General features: G+C 37.9%; 1 protein-coding gene across 2 annotated transcripts in view; it reads left to right on the top strand.

Annotated features, from left to right (window-relative positions):
- The first annotated feature begins 1176 nt into the window (after positions 1-1176).
- FNBP4 (formin binding protein 4) overlaps positions 1177-19057 on the top strand; it is a 31663-nt gene continuing 13782 nt past the window's right edge. The window contains exons 1-12 of one of the 2 annotated variants that reach the window (XM_016203983.2): positions 1177-1493; positions 2546-2638; positions 5884-6020; positions 6371-6557; positions 7358-7505; positions 7623-7740; positions 10031-10369; positions 11483-11693; positions 14261-14385; positions 15299-15403; positions 16229-16362; positions 17349-17536. In XM_016203983.2, the coding sequence (XP_016059469.2) occupies positions 1274-1493; positions 2546-2638; positions 5884-6020; positions 6371-6557; positions 7358-7505; positions 7623-7740; positions 10031-10369; positions 11483-11693; positions 14261-14385; positions 15299-15403; positions 16229-16362; positions 17349-17536 (2005 nt within the window). In that variant the 5' untranslated portion in view covers positions 1177-1273. Of the gene's footprint in view, positions 1494-2545; positions 2639-5883; positions 6021-6370; positions 6558-7357; positions 7506-7622; positions 7741-10030; positions 10370-11482; positions 11694-14260; positions 14386-15298; positions 15404-16228; positions 16363-16682; positions 16919-17348; positions 17537-19057 lie in introns of those variants that run through there. The other variant, XM_087821880.1, reaches the window with a different exon arrangement.

Below are 19057 nucleotides of genomic sequence, written 5' to 3'. Positions count from 1 at the left end.
AAGGGGTGTGCAAGAGGCAGCCAATCAATGACTCTAATCGTTTCTCTCTCTCCCCCTCTCCCTTCCTCTCTCTGAACAAAACTGAGTGCTTATGTTCCAGAAATTGCATTTCATACACAGGGGAACAAAACAGACAAGTCACTACTTCCAGGGCATTTGCATTCAACAACCAATATGAGGGTTCATCCATAAGGAGGGGATAATATCTACCCCATAAGGTTGTTAATATTAAATGCAATTCTACATGTTAGATATTACTAGCATGCTTATAAGAAATGAGCAGCCAGGGATATCAAAATAAATGCCACTGAATTTCTTCTTACACTCAAGTTAGGTGTAAACTAGTATTAACTGTAAATAAACGTCAGCATTGAGATACAAGGTTCAGAGCCGCAAAGCCTGCACTGGGGTCTACAGGAATTTAAAAATGTTCGCCATGCTGTGGCGCAGTCATTGCAGATAGTGTGAAGGACTGAAGGTGAGACAGGCCATGTTCCAAGTGGGGAGCTCACGGGGGGCGTGGGGCCAGACTCGGGACAGGGAGGGGGAGTGCGAAGATCCGTAAAGCAGGTTGACGCTACAGTGGGCCAGACCGGGAAGGCCCCTGGATCCCACCGCAACAATTCAGGCTTTTACCTCGAATGCAGTATAATTTCCAGTGATTTTTTTTTTTGCCAGTTGATAAGCAACACAATAATATATCATCTTTGTGCTCTAAGAAAAAAACTTACAAAAGCATAAATGACCCACTACTCTATTTACTGTCCATTGTTATACCCAAAGTAAGCCACAATAGTCAGGAAGAAACTTGGGGAAAAGGCCCCGAAAGCAGCGCGCCTTCCTAGAGGACAAACGACAACCAACAGTAGGTAGAAACAGGCACAATATGGAGGACGAGAGGGTGAAGAAAAGACTCTGCAGAAGACGCATGGGTGGAGCCGGAGGTGCTGGGGGAAGAATTCTAAACTCAGGCCCTTCCGTTCTATTGGCTGGACGCTCACTCTTTTCCCCTTCCCATTGGCTACCGGCTCTTTCAATGGGCCAAAATAGCCAATCACCTAGCTCTATGGGTGAAGCCCACCCTTCCCCCGGGGGGGGAGGAGCCAGAAGAACGTACAGGGCCTATGGCGCTTGCGCGGACGCGCGTTCCGCCGTTAAAAGCGGATCCTCCTGGGAGGCGGTGTCACGGTGTATGAATATTGATCACGCAGCGCCGCACCGAGCGCCGCCCTTCTCGGCTTCCTGACGCTCGCAGCTCGCGCTTGGGCTCGCGATGGGGAAGAAGTCGCGGGTGGTACCTGGCCGAAGGCCTATCCTGCAGCTCTCTCCGCCGGGTCCCCGGAGCAGCACGCCGGGCCGGGACCCGGAGCCGGAACCCGACACCGAGCCGGACTCGACTGCGGCAACGCCTAGTCAGCCAGCCCCGGCGGCGCCGACGTCTACGACGACCGCGGTGACTGCCGCCGCGGCCCCGGAAGACTCGCCTTCAGAAGGTAAGGGTGCGCGAGGGGCCCGGCCTCTAGGTGGGGCGTCCGAAAATCGAGCTCGGGGCTGGCGGCCTAGCCCCTCGGGCAGGGCCCTGGGAGGAAGAGAAACCCGGGCGGGCGGCGTCTGCATCCGAGGCTTGTTGCGTGGGGCCTGCGGGGAGGACCGCTGTGGGCCCCAAGGAGACGGAAGGGCCGCGGAGCCGTGCGCGCGCGTCCCGGAGGCGCCATCTCTGGTGCAGAGGTTGGCCCGGCACCCTGAGCCTCCTCAACGTCCGCGCTTGGTTGTGGATAACTTACGGGGTTAGAGGCGAGACGATGAGTTTCCGCGTCCAAGGCTTGGTGACAGTGGAACCTGGCCGACACGTCACCTGCTTTTCCTTTCGTTTTTGTTGAAACCGAGACCCTTCAGAAGTGAGCAGGCCCTTTTTATTATTTCAGCCAAAGCTTCAGTAACCCCCAGATTGTCAGGTATCCCAAAAATTTCTGAAGAAGTGAGGTTTTTTGGTTCCCAAGTGCTGTTTCTCCCCGGACTGGTATTGAGATTGAGAGTAACTAATTGTTTAACCACTATGCTGTACACCTGAAGCTAATGCAAAATGATATTGACTATAAACTGTAATTGAAAACAATTTTTTAAGTTAAAAAAAGTAACTACAACGCTAGTCCAGGGACCAGACACCGGAGAAGCTGCGATCGTTTCAGGTGTTGAAATCACGTTGGGTAGCTCATGCGAAAGAAAATGCTATGGCTGTGCTTGCCGCAAAGGCTTTGTGGTAGCCTGGAGAACATTTATGGTGTATGAGTGTGTGTTTAATTCTTTCAGATGTAATTTTTATTTATAATGTTCAGATTCTTAATGTTAAAGTCGGTAGATAGGAGATTCTAGCTCTGCTTGTGTATCATTTAATTCTTTGCGTCAATGATGGATTGTACACCGTTTTTTAAAAGATGAAATCTGGACTTGAAAGGTCAAATCAAAGATTGTGTTTGTCACCTGTAGTGTTTTCCCTGGCCCATCGTCTGACTGTAGTGTTCTTTCGTTCATTTTCTAAATCCAGATGAACAGGAAGTGGTGGTGGAGGTTCCCAGAGTTGTTCAGAATCCTCCAAAACCAGTCATGACCGCCAGACCTACAGCCGTTAAAGCAACAGGTATAGGTTTTTTTTTCTTACATCTTTTCTATAATATCTTTAATTAGGAGCAAATTGGGTTTATTTATAGAGTGTTTTGTTGACTGCTTCAGTGTTGGCTAATTCATAATTTCTCCCATAAAAATAGGAAGTTTAAATCTCTGTGAGAGTTTGTTGGTGTAGTACACTTCAGCCAATGTAAAATTTGTTGCTGTTTAATCTGTACCCAAAATACTGTGCACTACTTTTTCTTCTAGTGCCCTTTTTTTTTTTTTTTTTTAATGAGTTTTCTGGCTTCCTCACCTGGCTTGATGTTCTTTAGGGACCACCATCGATGTCTTTTCTATTTCTTTTCTAACACATTGCTTTGATTGGTACCTGGCAAATGTTTGTGGAGCTAATTTTTAAGCATTAAGAAATATTTGCAACAGTGGTTCTGTAGACAAATTTGGGTTCAAATCTTCACTTCAGCATTCATTCTAAAACCTCAGGACCTCATTCACCTGTAAAGTGGATCTTACAGCCAGGTCTAAGTTATTTTGACGATTGCATTGGACAACTTATAAGATTTTGATACAGAGCAAGTGCCAAAAGTGTTAGTTTTATATATGTGTGTGTGTGTGTGTACATCTTGAAAGATTAAAATGTTCTGATACTAAATAATCTACAATTGACAATTTTATTATTTTAAGTTTGGTGTACTTTTTTAGTATATTACGTCTGAAATAATAGATGATTGTTCTCGCCTCCTATTTATCACTTTTAAATTTAAAAAAAGGGAAAACCTAGTGTGGGTTAGAAAAGCTAAAACTTGGTTGGAAGAGAAATTTCCAAACTAGAAAATGCCATTTTTGTATTTGTAAACTACATATATTATTTCATTTGAGTCTTCTAAGAATCATGTAAGATAGAATTTCAGTGTTCTTAGGAGAAATGTCCTTGATTGCTGTGTCAGCACTTCAGGCCTCTATGTGCCTTGTGAACAGGAATGTTTTCATTCTGTCCAATATCATCCTACAAGATAATAATATATCAGTTTATTCAGTTCTTAATGTGCCAGTTGGTATAATGCAGAGGAAATAGTTTGTCCAACAAAAACTAAAGGAAAGCAGTTTTCTGTTATTTGCATGGCTTTGTGTAGTAGAGTATATAGTCAAGAGTTGACTGTATTTTTCTTAATACGATTTTCAGATTTTCCTTTATCACTATATACATCCCAGATTTCTTTCCACAAAAATAAAATTTTAAGTTATTAATGTATGCTTTTATAATATAGTTGAGCAAGCATATCTAATACTTTTACCCTAAAGAATATAGTATATGCATGTAAAATTAAGGAAAGATTCAGAATAAGCTCTATTAAATTAGATTAATAAACTACTGTGGTAGTCAACCAGTATGTAAGCATCTTCTAGAGTAGATTACTTAATGTGGTTCCACACATGAGTGTCAGAGATCTGTGGATCCCCTGAAATTGCACGCTCAAGTGTGTGTGCCTGGGAGGGGGTCCATAACTTTTTTCATCTTAATTATAATAGTTTCTGTGACTAAAACAGAAACAACTGTTCAGGTGATACTGTGAGGAAATTATAATCGAGTTAGTAGAACTATAAGGCACAGTTACTGTTTGAAGCTTATCAGGAAAGTAAGATGTATAATCTAGGGAATAACTACCTGATGTAGTTAGTTGATTTGCAAATTGGGCGGCACCATACATTAAAGGTAAGCATATTGAAGTTTGAGGAGTCAGCACCCTTCTCAGAAAAATGCTGCTAAGGACTATGGCTCCAGAGAATGGCCTTACTTCTTCTGGTTTCAAGTAGCAACAACATCCCAGTAGCTGTCTAGGACATGGTCCTGTGAGACTTTTATTTTTGTAAGATTAAGGAATTTTGTGAACATGTTTTCAGTGTTCCAAATTCCTGTTCTTATCAATGTATGGATTAAATTTTCAGAGGTGTAATTAGAACTTACATGCATTTCATGACTTGCTTTTATCTCGTTTTTTATTCCATTAGCATTACTTTTTGTCCCCTTAGCATCATCCCATGTAACCCTGTGGTGGCCTGATTAATCATAAAATAATAACCTTGTGCCTGGCACTGTGCCATAGTCTGACTTGCCATTCTCCTGTTTGAGAGCATTTGAATGGTTCACAGCTCTTAGTTACTTAAGTGAGGCCACTAGAAACTTTGTACAAAACCTTTTTAATTCTTTCTTGGGGTTTTTAGTTATAGCCCTACAAGGCTATTACCTCTTGTTCAGAAAAATTAGGAAAATTGGCATGCCCCAAAACCATGAGAAAATATTTGGTAACACTGTCAAATGTCTACTTCAAATCATTCTAATCAGTTTAAAGTGTTATTTTGGATATTAACGTTTAGTGTAAGAACTTATCTATATACTAAAACAAGAATTTTGAAACTAAAGCATTGAATGTGAACTCCTTTATGATGAAGCAATTTATGTTTACTTTTATGTGAACCTATGAATTCATTTATAAAATTATGACAAAGAAAACTTGATTTTGCTTCCTGACAAATGTATTCATTTATCAAATATTTACTGAGAACATAGAATGTGCCAGGCACTGGGAAATTTAGTCTTATTAATAAAGCTGAAAAGTTTAGGTAGGCTTTAATACTTTATGTACCAATTATAATAAAATGATAAAGAGGTATATAGTATATACTCACTTAATTTGTAACATTAGAGTAGCCACAGGTGATACAAAGGAAATAGTATAGCAGCATTTCAGGGACTATACCTGAACTTCCGTTTGAGGAAGACATTGATAATTGGTGTTAGCTTTTTTGTTGTTTGTTTTTTGTTGTGGTTCTAGCATTTTGAATTCTATTTTGTTTGAGGAAAAATAGTTGGGGGGAAATTTGTTTTTAATTTTGAAAACCTCTGCTTTATCTACAAAACTCTAATTGATGTACTTATTTGAGATGGATACATAAATCAACAAATGCTAAAATCAGGATATACTATCTGCTGTTTTGACAGAGTATAAGGTTGAATGCTTGAGCACGTATTTTGAGTAGGGTGTCAGTTATGCAGATTGATTTTCTTAGGTCTAAGTGCATAATGTAATTTATACCTCTCTGATAGTTCATTGATGTTTTATTTTGAGGTCTGTTCTAGTCTGTAAGTAAACTAAGTGAAAACTGTTTAGTTAAAGAAACATGTTGTTTTTGTTTTGGATAATACCTAGGACATATTAGCATTGTTATTACTAATATTATTTCCGGTTTTGTTTCAAGGAGGTTTATGCTTACTTGGTGCATATGCTGATAGTGATGATGAAGAGAGTGATGTTTTGGAAAAACCAGCACAATCTAAAGAGGCGAATGGAAACCAGTCAACTGATATTGATAGTACACTGGCTAACTTCCTAGCGGTTAGTGGTGCATTTGTTTGGGTTTTTAAGTTATTGAAGCCACTTTGGGACCTAGATCTTAACTGGTTAGCCTACTTATCAGTCTGTGTCTCCCTCTCCCTTCTTCTCCCCCTTTACCCCTCTTCCTTAGTCCCTCCCCATCTCTCCCACTTATTTTTCTGTAAAGGTTGTAAAAAAGAGAAAAGTGGAAAATAGAAAGGTCTGGGGAACTTGTATAATTACATGATAAGGGTTTTGATTTGAGAAGCTAATAACTGAGCATGTATGATTTTTTTAAAAAGTGATTGCCATTTTCTCAATTTTCTGGTTTTGATGTGATTAATGCATTTGTTGCTATTTTCTTTCTAAAGGAGATTGATGCAATAACAGCTCCTCAGCCTGCAGCTCCTGTAGGAGCTTCTGCTCCACCTCCAACTCCACCTCGCCCAGAGCCAAAGGAATCAGCAGCATCTGCCCTTTCTTCCACTACTTCAAATGGAACGGATTCAACCCAGACATCAGGATGGCAGTATGACACACAGTGTTCACTGGCAGGAGGTAAGTTTTGATCCTTTGATTTTTTTTTTTTTTTTTTTTAATATATTTTTGATTTTTTTTTTTTTTTTTATTTTGAGAGCACATTTATATTAAAGCTAGGGACAGTGAAACAAGGAGGGGCTTAAGGAGAGCATGCTGATCCTTTGATTTTGATTTTTTAATTTTTATTATTTTTTTAATTTTATTTAAGAAATCTAAAGTGCAATCTTTAAAGGTGTTCTAGGCATTGAAACTCCCAAAGATGGTCACCCATATGCTTTAGCCCCAGACTATAGGACTCTGCCTTTTTAAATACAGTAATTTGGACATTGATAAGTAGGATAGTTACCTCTGATAATTACTAGGATACATTTTTATTTTTTGAAAAATAATTGGTTGCCCTTTTAACCAGTAGCAGATTATGCCAGGTGAATGATTGAAGCCATTATTTTAAAAAAGTCTTTTGGGGTTCAAAATGCATTTTTGCACTATCAAACTGCTTTTTTAAAAGGTGTGTGCAAAGATGATGGGGCCAGGAGTTGCCCCCTGGGGGATATTTGATAATGGTCTAGAGATAATTTTTGTTGTCACAACAGGAGGTGGGAGGAGGTGTTACTGCATCTAGTGGGTAGAGTCCAGGATGCTGCTAAACATTACATAGGACTACCCCCCATAACAAAGAACTATCCTATCCAAATGTTAACAGTACTAAGGTTGAGAAACCTCTGTTAAATTGTTACGGCTTTAGAGATGGCTTGGGTTATAAAGTCAGAATTGTGGAGGAATATGTGCTTCTTAAGATTTGTTTTATTTTCTTCTAGTTGAAATTGAAATGGGAGATTGGCAAGAAGTCTGGGATGAGAACACAGGATGCTATTATTATTGGAACACACAAACAAATGAAGTGACATGGGAGTTACCCCAGTATCTTGCCACCCAAGTACAGGGATTACAACATTACCAGCCTAGGTAGGAATAACTTGAAAAAGAAATTACCTACATGGAAATTAGAGCCTTTATCTTTTAATGATAATATTTGCCTTCTATTTCTCTTACTAAGCTTTTTTTTCTTTTCTTTTTTTAAAGTTCTGTAACAGGTGCTGAAGCTAGTTTTGTGGTAAATACAGACATGTATAATAAGGAGAAAAATATTTCTGTTTCCAGTAAAAGTGGACCAGTCATAGCCAAGCGAGAAGTTAAAAAGGTCAGTGTTACAACTTACCTTATTTGCATATTTTCAGATCTAAAGAATTTGAATGATACTCTGGCACAAGTATAGACACTTTCTGTTAATATTTTATAACATGTGAAATAGGGTAAATTCCATTTATTAAAGTTTTACTTAATCTGTTTCTGTTTATTATATCGCACTTATAGCAGTTAACACAAATTCAGTGGTTCTTTTGGAGCTTTAGGGTACCAAAGAGGCTCCTTGGGTCATTGCAAAGAATGTGGGAGCAGCCAAGTAGCCAGGGTTTCAGGTCCCTTTCTCCACTTCAGAATAGTTTTATTTTGGGATTCCCCATAAGTATAGTTGCCAATACAGTATTGTATTAGTTTCAGGTGTAAAACATAGTGATTCAACAATTCCATACCTTACAACATGATCACCATGATAAGTCTATTAAACATCTGTCATCATACAAAGTATATTCTTTATAATATATCTTATATCCCCATGACTTATTTATATTTGAGGTTTCTACCTCTTATTCTCCTTCACCCTCTACCCCCCCACACACATAACCATGAGTTTGTTTTCTGTATCTGAGTCTTTCTGTTTTGTTCCCTTCGTTTTTTGTGTTTTTTTTTTTAATTTATCTTTATTGATTTCAGGGGCGGGGGGAGAGAGAGATAGAAACATCAATGATAAGAGGGTCATCATTGATTGGCTGCCTCCTGCACACCCCTGACTGGGAATTGAGCCCGCAACCCGGGCATGTGCCCTGACCAGGAATCAAACCTCAATCTCCTGGATCTTAGGTCAATGCTCAGCTGCTGAGCCACACCCTGCCTGGCTATTCCCTTCATTTTTAAAAAAAATTTCACATAAGTGAAATCATATAGTTTTTTTATTTTATTTTTATTTTTAATATATCTTTATTGATTTCAGAGGAAGGGAGAGAAAGAGATAGAAACATCAATCATGAGAGAGTCGTCAATGTCTTTTTCTATTTGAGTTATTTCACTTAGCCATGTTATCGCAAATGGCAAGATTTCCTTTTTATGGCTGAGTAATATTCCATTGTATGTGTATACTGTATCTTTATTGGTCTATCGATGGACACCTGAATTTCTTCCATATCTTTGTTACTGTAAATAATGCTGCAGTGAATATAGGAATGCATATATCTTTTTGAATTACCATTTTTTTTCAGATAAACGCCCAGAACTGGGATTTCTGGGTTGTATGGTAGCTTGATTTTAATTTTTTGACAAACCTCCATGCTACTTTCCATACTGGTTGCACCATTTTGCTGTGACCAGTAGTGCACGGGGGGGCGGGATTCACTTTTTCTTCACAGCCTCACCAAGACTTGTTATTTAACTTTTTTTTTTAGGGCTTTTTTGGGGTTTTTTTGACTGATTTTGAGAGAGAGGGGAAGGAGGAAGAGAGAGAGAAACATTTATCGGCTGCCTTCTGCATGCATCCTACCAGAGATCAAGCCCTCAACCCGGGCATGTGCCCTGACTGGGAATCAAACCAGCAACCTTTTGGTGCATAGGACGATGCCCACCAACTGAGCCACACTGGCCAGGGCTTTTTGGCCAGTTGACTTTTTGATAATAGCCATTCTAACAGTTGTGAGAATTATTTTAAATAAAAAGATTAGCTACCATAATTAAAATTACTAGTGAAATGAGCATTTCTATAGCCTCATCAGTAAGAAAAGTATGTTGTATTCTACAGTGTGTGAGTTGAGATTGAATTTATCTTGAGTTTTTAAATATGAGGAAGGGGGATATCCAAAAAGTACTTTTGGAATAATTTAATCTTTACAACTCCAGGAAGGAGGTAAAATAAATATCCCAGTGGAGGAAATAGGCACGATAAATATGGTCACACATTTTATTTTAGAAATGTTTCACTTTCCTCTAAATCACCTTCATAGCATAAACGTGAGGTTACTATCATACAGAAGAGGAAGGTGAAGCTTTATCCAGTCATGTGTTGAGCTGACAAAACTTTGATCTGACTTAAATCTGCCTGTGTTTCTTACTAGTCTGTCTTTTGACTTAGGGAGAATGGGGGGAGGGTTTCAGTTCTACCCACAATGAGGTTCTAGTTCAGACTGCCTTCCTAAAGCAGCAATGTTTCCATTGTACACCTGTTAGGAAAATGACACAGACATATACTAATCTGTTGGGAGTTTAAGAATATTCAGTGACTGAAAAATAGTCATTTTTTACATGAACAATATATGTATGTGTGTGTGTGTATGTATATACATGTGAGATTTGTTTGAAAATTGAGGTTATTTTATTCTGTATAGGAAGTGAATGAAGGGATTCAAGCTCTCTCAAATAGTGAGGAAGAGAAGAAAGGGGTGGCAGCAGCACTGCTGGCCCCTTTATTACCTGAGGGAATAAAAGAGGAAGAGGAGAGATGGAGAAGAAAAGTAATTTGTAAAGAAGTAGAGCCGGCTTCAGAAGTGAAAGAAACAAGCACAACAGAAGAAGCGGCAACAATAGTAAAGCCCCAGGAAACTGTATTGGACAATATGGAAGACCCTTCTCAAGAGGATCTTTGTAGTGTTGTTCAGTCCGGAGAAAGTGAGGAGGAGGAAGAACAGGATACCCTTGAACTGGAGCTAGTTTTGGAAAGGAAAAAAGTAAGTTTTGAAATTTTAGTTAAAGTGCATTTTCTTTCCTCAGTACTATCATACTCTCAGGTCATAGGGCTCAACTTACAGCACAGTTACTGGGATTTTGTTTTTCTTACCCTTTCATCTAAATATGTTTAAGCTTATGCCATAAAAATTTGAACTATGGAATTGTAGTTCTTTTGGTCCCTGATAATGCTTTTTTAGTCGTTGACAGCCAATAAAGACTGACATTGTTCTGATTTAAGGATAGATACAGTGAGTAAAATATCTTTTATTTAGCTTTTTTTAAATTGATTTCAGAGAGGAAGGGGGGGGAGAGAGAGAGAGAGAAACATCAATGATGAGTCATTGATTGGCTGCCTCCTGGACGCCCCCTACTGGGGATCAAGCCCGCAACCCAGGCATGTGCCCTGACTAGAAATCAAACCACAGTCTCCTGGATCACAGGTCAAGTCTGAACCTCTGAGACACACAGGCCGGGATTACTTAGCTTCTTAACAAATAAGCATTGCAAATTTTTATGACAACTTGGTTTTTTTAACCCAACAAAGTACAAGTTGACTTCTAGTTATCAGGCATGGCATTGTTTTGATAGTTAAATGGACTTTATAAGAGAATTATGAGGAACCCATAATTTCATGTGTTTTTCTTTAAAAGAGGAAAAAGCACCATCTTTTAAAAAGGAAACTTTCCTGATTGAGAAGTTGATTTTTACCTGTTTTCTGCCCTGATTTTCTTGGAACTGTTTCATCTACTGCTGCCTTGAGTGACGCAAAATCATATCAGGTGTTATAACAGTAATATCTCCTTGATGCCGTAGAGAGAGATTAGCAAAGTCTGTTGTGTATAAATATTGTAAATTTTGTCTGTTATTGGATCTCCAGAACCTATCTCCTTCAAATCGATAATTTGTTGACTATAATAATGCATCAGGATTTATTGGGTAAAAATTGAATATGGAGAATAAATCTCAGCTCTCATAGAAAAATGTATTAAATGCTTCCTGTCCTCAAAGGATTTAAATTCGGAGAATACAGCTATCATTCTTGCTACTCACATTCACTTAAATGTTACTAAACAGTTAATGACACTCTAATGTTATTTTCATAATCTTTGTAGGCAGAGTTGCGAGCCTTGGAGGAAGGAGATGGTAGTGTGTCAGGGTCTAGTCCAAGTTCTGATATCAGCCAGCCAGCATCTCAAGATGGAATGCGTAGACTTATGTCTAAAAAAGGGAAATGGAAGATGTTCGTTCGAGCTACCAGTCCAGAATCAACCAGCCGGAGTTCTAGCAAAACTGGACGAGAGACTCCAGAAAATGGAGAAACTGGTAATTTGTGCCTTACATTAAACTTTAAAGGTCAGATGTAGAAGGGAATTCCTTTGTTTCCTTTTTTTGTTTTTTTGTTCCCTCTTCAGCAAAAAAGGGGGACAGCATTTTACCCTGTTGGAGAAATGCTGGGAAGGGAGCTTCCTTTCATTTCTCCACTGTCTCCTGTCCACCTCTTGGTGGAAGAGTACGATTCTGAAAGGCTGGCATCCATTCAGGTGTGTATTCACTACTGATTGGGGGTTACTTCTCCCCTCAAAAACAGAAAAACGGGATTGACCCACCGCATTTTTTACCCTCTTGCCACAGTAATTTTCTTAATCTGTATAAGCCCTTGAGCTTTCCTTACTTAGCTCACTATTTCCAGTTGGTAAAGAGGGCAAACACAGACCACCTCTGGCAAGCCCAGCCCCATCTCTACTCTGTACAAGTTTCCCAGCCTCTGGTTGGCTATGTAGTTTGATCCTGTCATGAGGACTCAAATTATCTTCATTCACAGTGATGTAGAAGAGATCCTGCTGCATGTTTTCAATCTGTTATCAGAACTAACTAATGTTTTTATCTCCATTTGGCCCTGATTCTTTAGTGGAAAGTTAGCAATACAAAACTTTAATTGAGTATACCTAGCAGAAGACACCTTATAGATTATGGTTTAAAAAGCAACAAATAAAAGCAGAGGTAATGCAGGCATCATTGTTTGAATTTTCTCTTTTTGATCAACAATATAGAAAAATCTAGAATTCTAAAAGTCCCCCTTCAACTTTGTTCTCGCTTGGTACCCCTAAGGTCCATTTTCTCCTTTCTCTACATATATTCTAGACCTTTTACATTTGAACTTATGTGTACATGTACATATGTACATTTTACCATATACATGAGATTAGCCGTATAGATTGTTAGCATAATCATTTTCACTTAACGAGACTTAAAAATTTTTGTTTGAACCACAGAATGGTATGGATGTCCTCATTTAACTTTTAGAGTTCTGGTGGTGCTTAAAATTGTTAAATTCTTGTGCCCGTCACCAAATGTAAAATGTCTGATACACAAATGAATTACAAACTAGTAAGTGGGAGAGTAGAAAGATTTGATTTCAGGTTATTCGAAAATGCAGAAGAAATATTAATCAAATAAAAGAGAGCCATTATATGATGAGGTTAAGTACTTAATGTAAAATTTTAGGCTAATAAAAGCTGTTGAAAGTAACATTAACGTCACATTTCTTCCTTAGATCGAGGATTAGCCAGAGTCGAGAAGAGATACTCAGATTTGATTATTAAAAAAACCTGGTCGCATGACAAAATGAATTATATTTTATATGGGGATTAGTTTGTTAAGCAGGTGTTAGGAAGTAAGCCTAGCCCTGGCCAGTGTGTCTCAGTTGGTTGAGCATTGTCCTATGCACTGAAAGACCACCAGTTCAGTTCCTGGTCAGGGCACATACCTGGTCTCAATTTAGTCCCTGGTCGGGGCAAGTGCAGGAGGCAACTGATCAATGTTTCCCTCTCACATCAACTGACCTCCCTCTCTCTCTCTCCCCCGCTCTCTCCCCTCCTCTCGCCCTAAAGGGGAAAAAAAAAAGCCTAGCAACAAGAGTTCATATCTCTTTTTCTTTAAAAAAAAAAAATTATTTTAATTTTATCTGATTTTTAGAGAGAGAAACATTGGTTGCCTCCCCTATGCACCCCTACTGGAAATCGAACCCATAACTTGGGTATGTATCCTGACCAGGAATCGAACCAGCTGCCTTTTGGTGTACAGGATGATGCTCCAACCAACTGAGCCACACCAGCCAAGGCTAATTTTTTTTAATTGATTTTAGAGAGAGAGGAAAGGAATGAGAGAAACATCAATTCGTCCAACTTATTTATGCGTTTATTGGTTGCTTCTTGTATGTGTTCTGACCTGGGATTGAACCCACAACCTTGGCGTATCAGGACAATGCTCTAATGAACTGAGGTACCCAGCTAGGGCTAGTTTTTTTAATCTTTTACCCCATTCAAGTTGGTGATAAACCTGTTCTCTTTTGGAGATTCCCACTAGTGACAGACATCAATACCAACCAGAAGAGTAGTTTGGTCCAGTACAGATTGTCTGCAGGTCTTCATCAGTTCAGAAAGGAAGTTAATTAGGTAATTTAAAATGCTGCTCTGATTTTGAAAGCCTTTTTTCCAAAACTCACTTGATAAGGAACCCTATATTCATATAATCCAAGTTTGATATCTAGCATTTATAAGTAGTTGAATCCATACTATTCTGGAAGAGAAGATTAGAAAAGATTAAAGGAGAAAGAGAAAGCAGAAACTACAGAGTGATGTAGTAAAGCAAAGTAAGTTTTATTCATAGTCCCATTTTAAGAAAGGTGATTGTAAAGAAGAAAGTTTTTTGGCTTTATAAAGACAATAGGTTGATAAGTCATTATGGCTTATTTAATAAATAAGAAACACAGGCAGTTAGTAACCTTTTTCAGATCTCTCTGCTACCAGGGTAAGAAAATGTTTATGGGGCTCTATCAGTATTGGTTTCTTTGATTTAATTTTATGGGTTTTTGTTTTTGTTTTTTGCAGCAGTTGGTGCTGAAAATTCAGAAAAAATAGATGAGAATTCAGACAAAGAGATGGAAGTAGAAGAATCTTCAGAGAAGATAAAAGTACAAACAGCACCTAAAGTAGAAGAAGAACAGGATTTAAAAGTGTGTATACATATTACTTAAGCAATATGACATATATTTTTTAATTGGCTAACCATTGAACTTTCTGTTAACAAGTAGTAAAAGTAATCTTTATCTCCAAGTATAAATCATTTACTTGGTTAGGTGAAAAGGTCATATTTAAGGAATTATAAGACTGACTTTATAGAAAATTTTCTAAAAATAAGTTCTAAATACTTTCTTAGAGTAATCCTCCTTTAGAAAGTAGCTTATCAAATAAAGACTTCTCTAGTTTGGAAGTACTAAAGAGACTAAAAGTCATAAATTTAATTCTACATTAACTGTCTTTACACAAAGGCAAATTTACCTCCAATTTCATTTCTATTTCTAATCTGAGAAGAATTGGGCTATATAAGTATGTGACTATTTAGGGACTGTCTGTTAGGAAAACCAGTTAGTCTATTCTTTTGACTTGAAAGAGTGTATCCAATTACTAGCTAGTGTACAGCCATGTAGAAGGGACTGGGAGAATTAATTCTGTTCAGTATGTGGCTAGTATACACAGTAATGGACAAATGATAGTTTCAATCTAGGGAGTTACATCATTTAGATCTGTTTTCAACTCTTGAATTCCATGTTGTGTTAAAGTAGATATGCATTTAATTTCTCTAAACCTTCTGTCACTATTCATCACTTTATGTGAATGATTTTACTATAAATTAGAATTTTATCTTCCACACAACTATTTGGAGTCGTGCGTGCTACCTTTGCACCACAAGGTCCTCCACATAACTATTTGGATGTAGCTACTTGAGAAAGACCGTTTAATTTATAGGCAGACCGTTTAATTTATTGTTACAGTATCTATAACAATAAGTGCAAGATTTTACTTAATACAGAAAATATTGCTGATTTCATTTTTATTTTAACTTTTTTTTTCTTTCCTGCATTACAGTTTCAGATTGGAGAACTAGCAAATACCCTGACAAGTAAATTTGAATTTTTAGGCATTAATAGACAGTCCATCTCCAACTTTCATGTGCTGCTCTTACAGACTGAGGTAATTTAGCCATTTTGTTGTAGTCAATGTTTAAATGAAATGCTGTGTGTGAAAAACCTGTCTTGTTTTAATCCTCAATTTGAATGTTTAGCTTTGAGGGACATTTTAACCACTAACCCAGGAAATTATGTATTAGCCAAAGCAAAATATAACTATTAAGATAAATACTGAAAGTTTATGTATAATGATAATCCTTATACTCACTACCTTCAATAGGCATATATATTTTATTCAGTGTATTGGGGTAACATTGGTTAATAACAAATTTCAGATGTACAACTGAAAAGACATTTTAATACAGATTTCTAATACGTTAAAATTCTATTCATAATGATCAGATGAGGCCATATAATATTGAAAGCATTAGAAACCTGTTTAAAAGGAAAAGTTCTTAGTCCTGTTTGTAACCTGCATACTATATACCAAATGGTAGAGTAGGTTTAGGTAATGAACTCCTGTTAGGAAGCTGACTGGTTTCCCTAAGAGCTGAACCTTTGCTTTTGGTTAGTAACATTGGTGAACTAAACTGTCTACACAAAATTACTGGGGAACCAATCTTAATATAGTCTAACGGAAAATCAAAACTGCTACTCATTTTCACAGGTACTGGGGAGTTGGCTGTTTAAAAATGTACTGGGATCCAGTCTCGTTTTTCAGGACTCTGCAAAGCAAACAAGATTTTTTTATGAAATTAAGGGGATTTTTCTTTCCTCTTTGGTCTACTACCACAGTATGGTAATAGAGTCACAGACTAGAAGACATGTCCTTATTTCTGCTTCCTGAAATAATAAGTCTTTAAAACTTATTGCTGTTTGTTGATTCTAGACTCGGATTGCAGACTGGCGGGAAGGGGCTCTTAATGGAAACTACCTTAAACGAAAACTTCAGGATGCAGCAGAACAACTAAAACAGTATGAAATAAACGCCACTCCTAAAGGCTGGTCCTGCCACTGGGACAGGTACGCACTCTTCTCCCCTTTTCACCTTTCACCTTTGACATCTCAGACATGATTTGTGATCGCCACCACCTGACAACATGACAGCCTGTCTGGAGACTGAGAGCAGCTGCAGTTAGCGGTGCTTGGCAGGCAAAGCACCGCAAGCACTTACAGAGTTTGGGCCAGCCACGCGTTGGAGAAACAAAATCAATGTTTAAAGTGTTCCATGTAACGGATTTTTTTCCAAGATTGGACAAAGCTGGTTTTACTCTCCAGAGTGTTGCACCGAGTAGGGCGGGCTTGGGGGTTAAGCGCATGCGAGAGCTCTGTGCGCTTTACAGGACCTCTGGAAGCAACTACTCCTGATTAACCTCGGTGAAGTTAAGGAAAGCTTCGTGGCTGAAGATGTGAATGAAGAACAAGATTACTATCTTCTGCCAGCAGGTCAGATGAAAACATTTCTTTTTATATTTGGCTTTTCTTGATTTTTTTTTTTTCGTTATTTGAAATCTTTGCTCTTTTATTTTTCAGCTCCCAGATCCTCTCCCTCTCTTTAGCTTTCACTGTGTTTGGTATCAAGAATATGAAATGTGAATTCCACGATCCAAGAGGGGAAGAGTCACCTTTCGCAAACTTCGTTGTTCTCTTCTTTGGAAGGGAAATTAGTGTTCTAGGAAATTGAGTCCCTCTGTTAATGACACTTGAAATCCTGTTAAACATTGGCAAAAAAAAAAAAAAAGCTATGAGAGGTGTTTTCTAAGTCATCTGTTGGAGTGAGAGGGTTCAGGACTGTATTCACAGAGCTGCTGGCAGTGCAAATAGCTTTGAATTATCCTTGGTTCTCCATCCTCAAATGTCAAAGCTCTTTGTTGCCTTTGTGAATAGCAGTCCATTAAGAAGAGGTTCGTCCCTGTGAGAGCAGACTGCTGTCCTGGGACAGGACCAAATGGAAGTGTCTTTGTAGGAGGATGGGTCTTAAAACATGCGTTTTCTTTCTTGTAATTTAGGGATCATAGACGATATTTCTATGTAAACGAACAATCGGGCGAGTCTCAGTGGGAGTTCCCAGATGGTGAGGAGGAGGAGGAAGAAAGCCAAGCACAAGAAAGTAAAGACGAGACTCTTCCTAAACAGACCTTGAAAGACAAAACTGCCACTGATTCAAATTCTGCAGAATCCTCCGAGAATTCCACAGGTGGGACAACTTACCCTTTACTAATTAGAGAGAAATAATTTTAGAGAAAAAGACTTGTATTGATCATTAAAAAAGGAAATAATTTAAATCAACAAATTTCTAATTAAAAAATAGTGACTTGACCTTAAAAAATAATGCAGAAGTTATACTGAAGAAAACAAAGGCAGTGACTGACTGGAAATCAGCCTACTATTGATAAAGTGTGAAGTGATGAGCCAGTGTATTTTTTATTTTAAAAAACTATCCCCTAACTGTGCTCTCGTGCCACAGACAAAGCTGTGGATTTCCAATAATTAATGCTAAGAAACTAAATAGTTGAATTGTTAATGTCTGTGTGGAATAATAAATGTGAAACTTTTCCCCCCTTTCTGTAGAACTCTTAGTATAACCTCATTTTTCAGCTCCACTTATAAGGAGTTTTATAAGAAGTGTGGTTGTTACAATTAATGATATGAAGAAATGCTATGAAACTCGGACCATACTTGTTCCAGGGAAGCAAAATAATTTATCATTGCAAATAGCCAACAGTATTCTTTTATAAAACAATCAGAATGGCTCAACCTATTTAAAGTACTCTCAGAGCTCTTTGCTTTAGTTATACACAGTAAATCCTCACTTAATTCTTCGATAGGTTCTGTTACTTTAAGCAAAACAATGTATAATGAAACCAGTTTTACCATAGGCTAGTTGATATAAACAAGAGTTAACTTCATCTCATCTCATTAACTTTATAACAAAATGAAATTATTCGAGGACCTGCTGTGCATTAAAGGGGGATGGGGCTTTCATAGCTCCTTAGTTCCTCTGAGAATCTGATAGCTCTTTTAAGAGTCATGGCTTGATTTCCACATTATGCAAGATGATACATATTTTTTCCCCCTCTTAAGTCCATCTTGGAATGATCAAAAATAAGTGAATAATGAAGCATAGTCAAGATTGATTAACAACCTTTTGATCTAAAAAACTGGTAGCCATTTGCTAAAATGATGGCATATGAAGGCAAGAGTCTATGGAGTGGTTTCTAAAGTAAAACCTTTGAAGATAAAAAGACATAGAATTTGTTGGTAAATTAGGGAGTAAAGAGCTGAATTCTTTTGTCCTCTGCTTATCAAAAGTGATGCTTTGTATTCTGCCACCTAATCCCTGTAGATGTACCAGATGAAACTGGTCATGATTTTAACTTCTTAAGTAGCCTAGGGATTGTTATCAGATCACTCTAAATAAATTTTAAAGCCACATATGACTGCAGTAATAATTTTAGAACATAGCAAAGTAGTTTTATTCTGCCTTGTTTTTCAGAAATACAGTTCTCAAGTTACAGGGTATTTTACTTACCATTTTCACAAAGATACTTTCTTTTGATTACTTTTCCTGTGATTTTGGTAGCAGTGATTGATAGATATGCCTAATAAGTTGATTTTATTGTTTGCTTTTTAGTAGTTAGTCAACTTAAGAAGCTTGATAATTCTGGGTAGGTGATTCCACTCTGACCATTGTCTGATGTCCCTTTTTTGTATGTTC

The sequence above is a fragment of the Miniopterus natalensis genome, chromosome 11 (assembly GCF_054644295.1).
Source record: "Miniopterus natalensis isolate mMinNat1 chromosome 11, mMinNat1.hap1, whole genome shotgun sequence".
Taxonomy (NCBI): domain Eukaryota; kingdom Metazoa; phylum Chordata; class Mammalia; order Chiroptera; family Miniopteridae; genus Miniopterus; species Miniopterus natalensis.
Note: the sequence above shows the minus strand (reverse complement) of the source record. Positions and strands in the feature narration are given on the sequence as shown.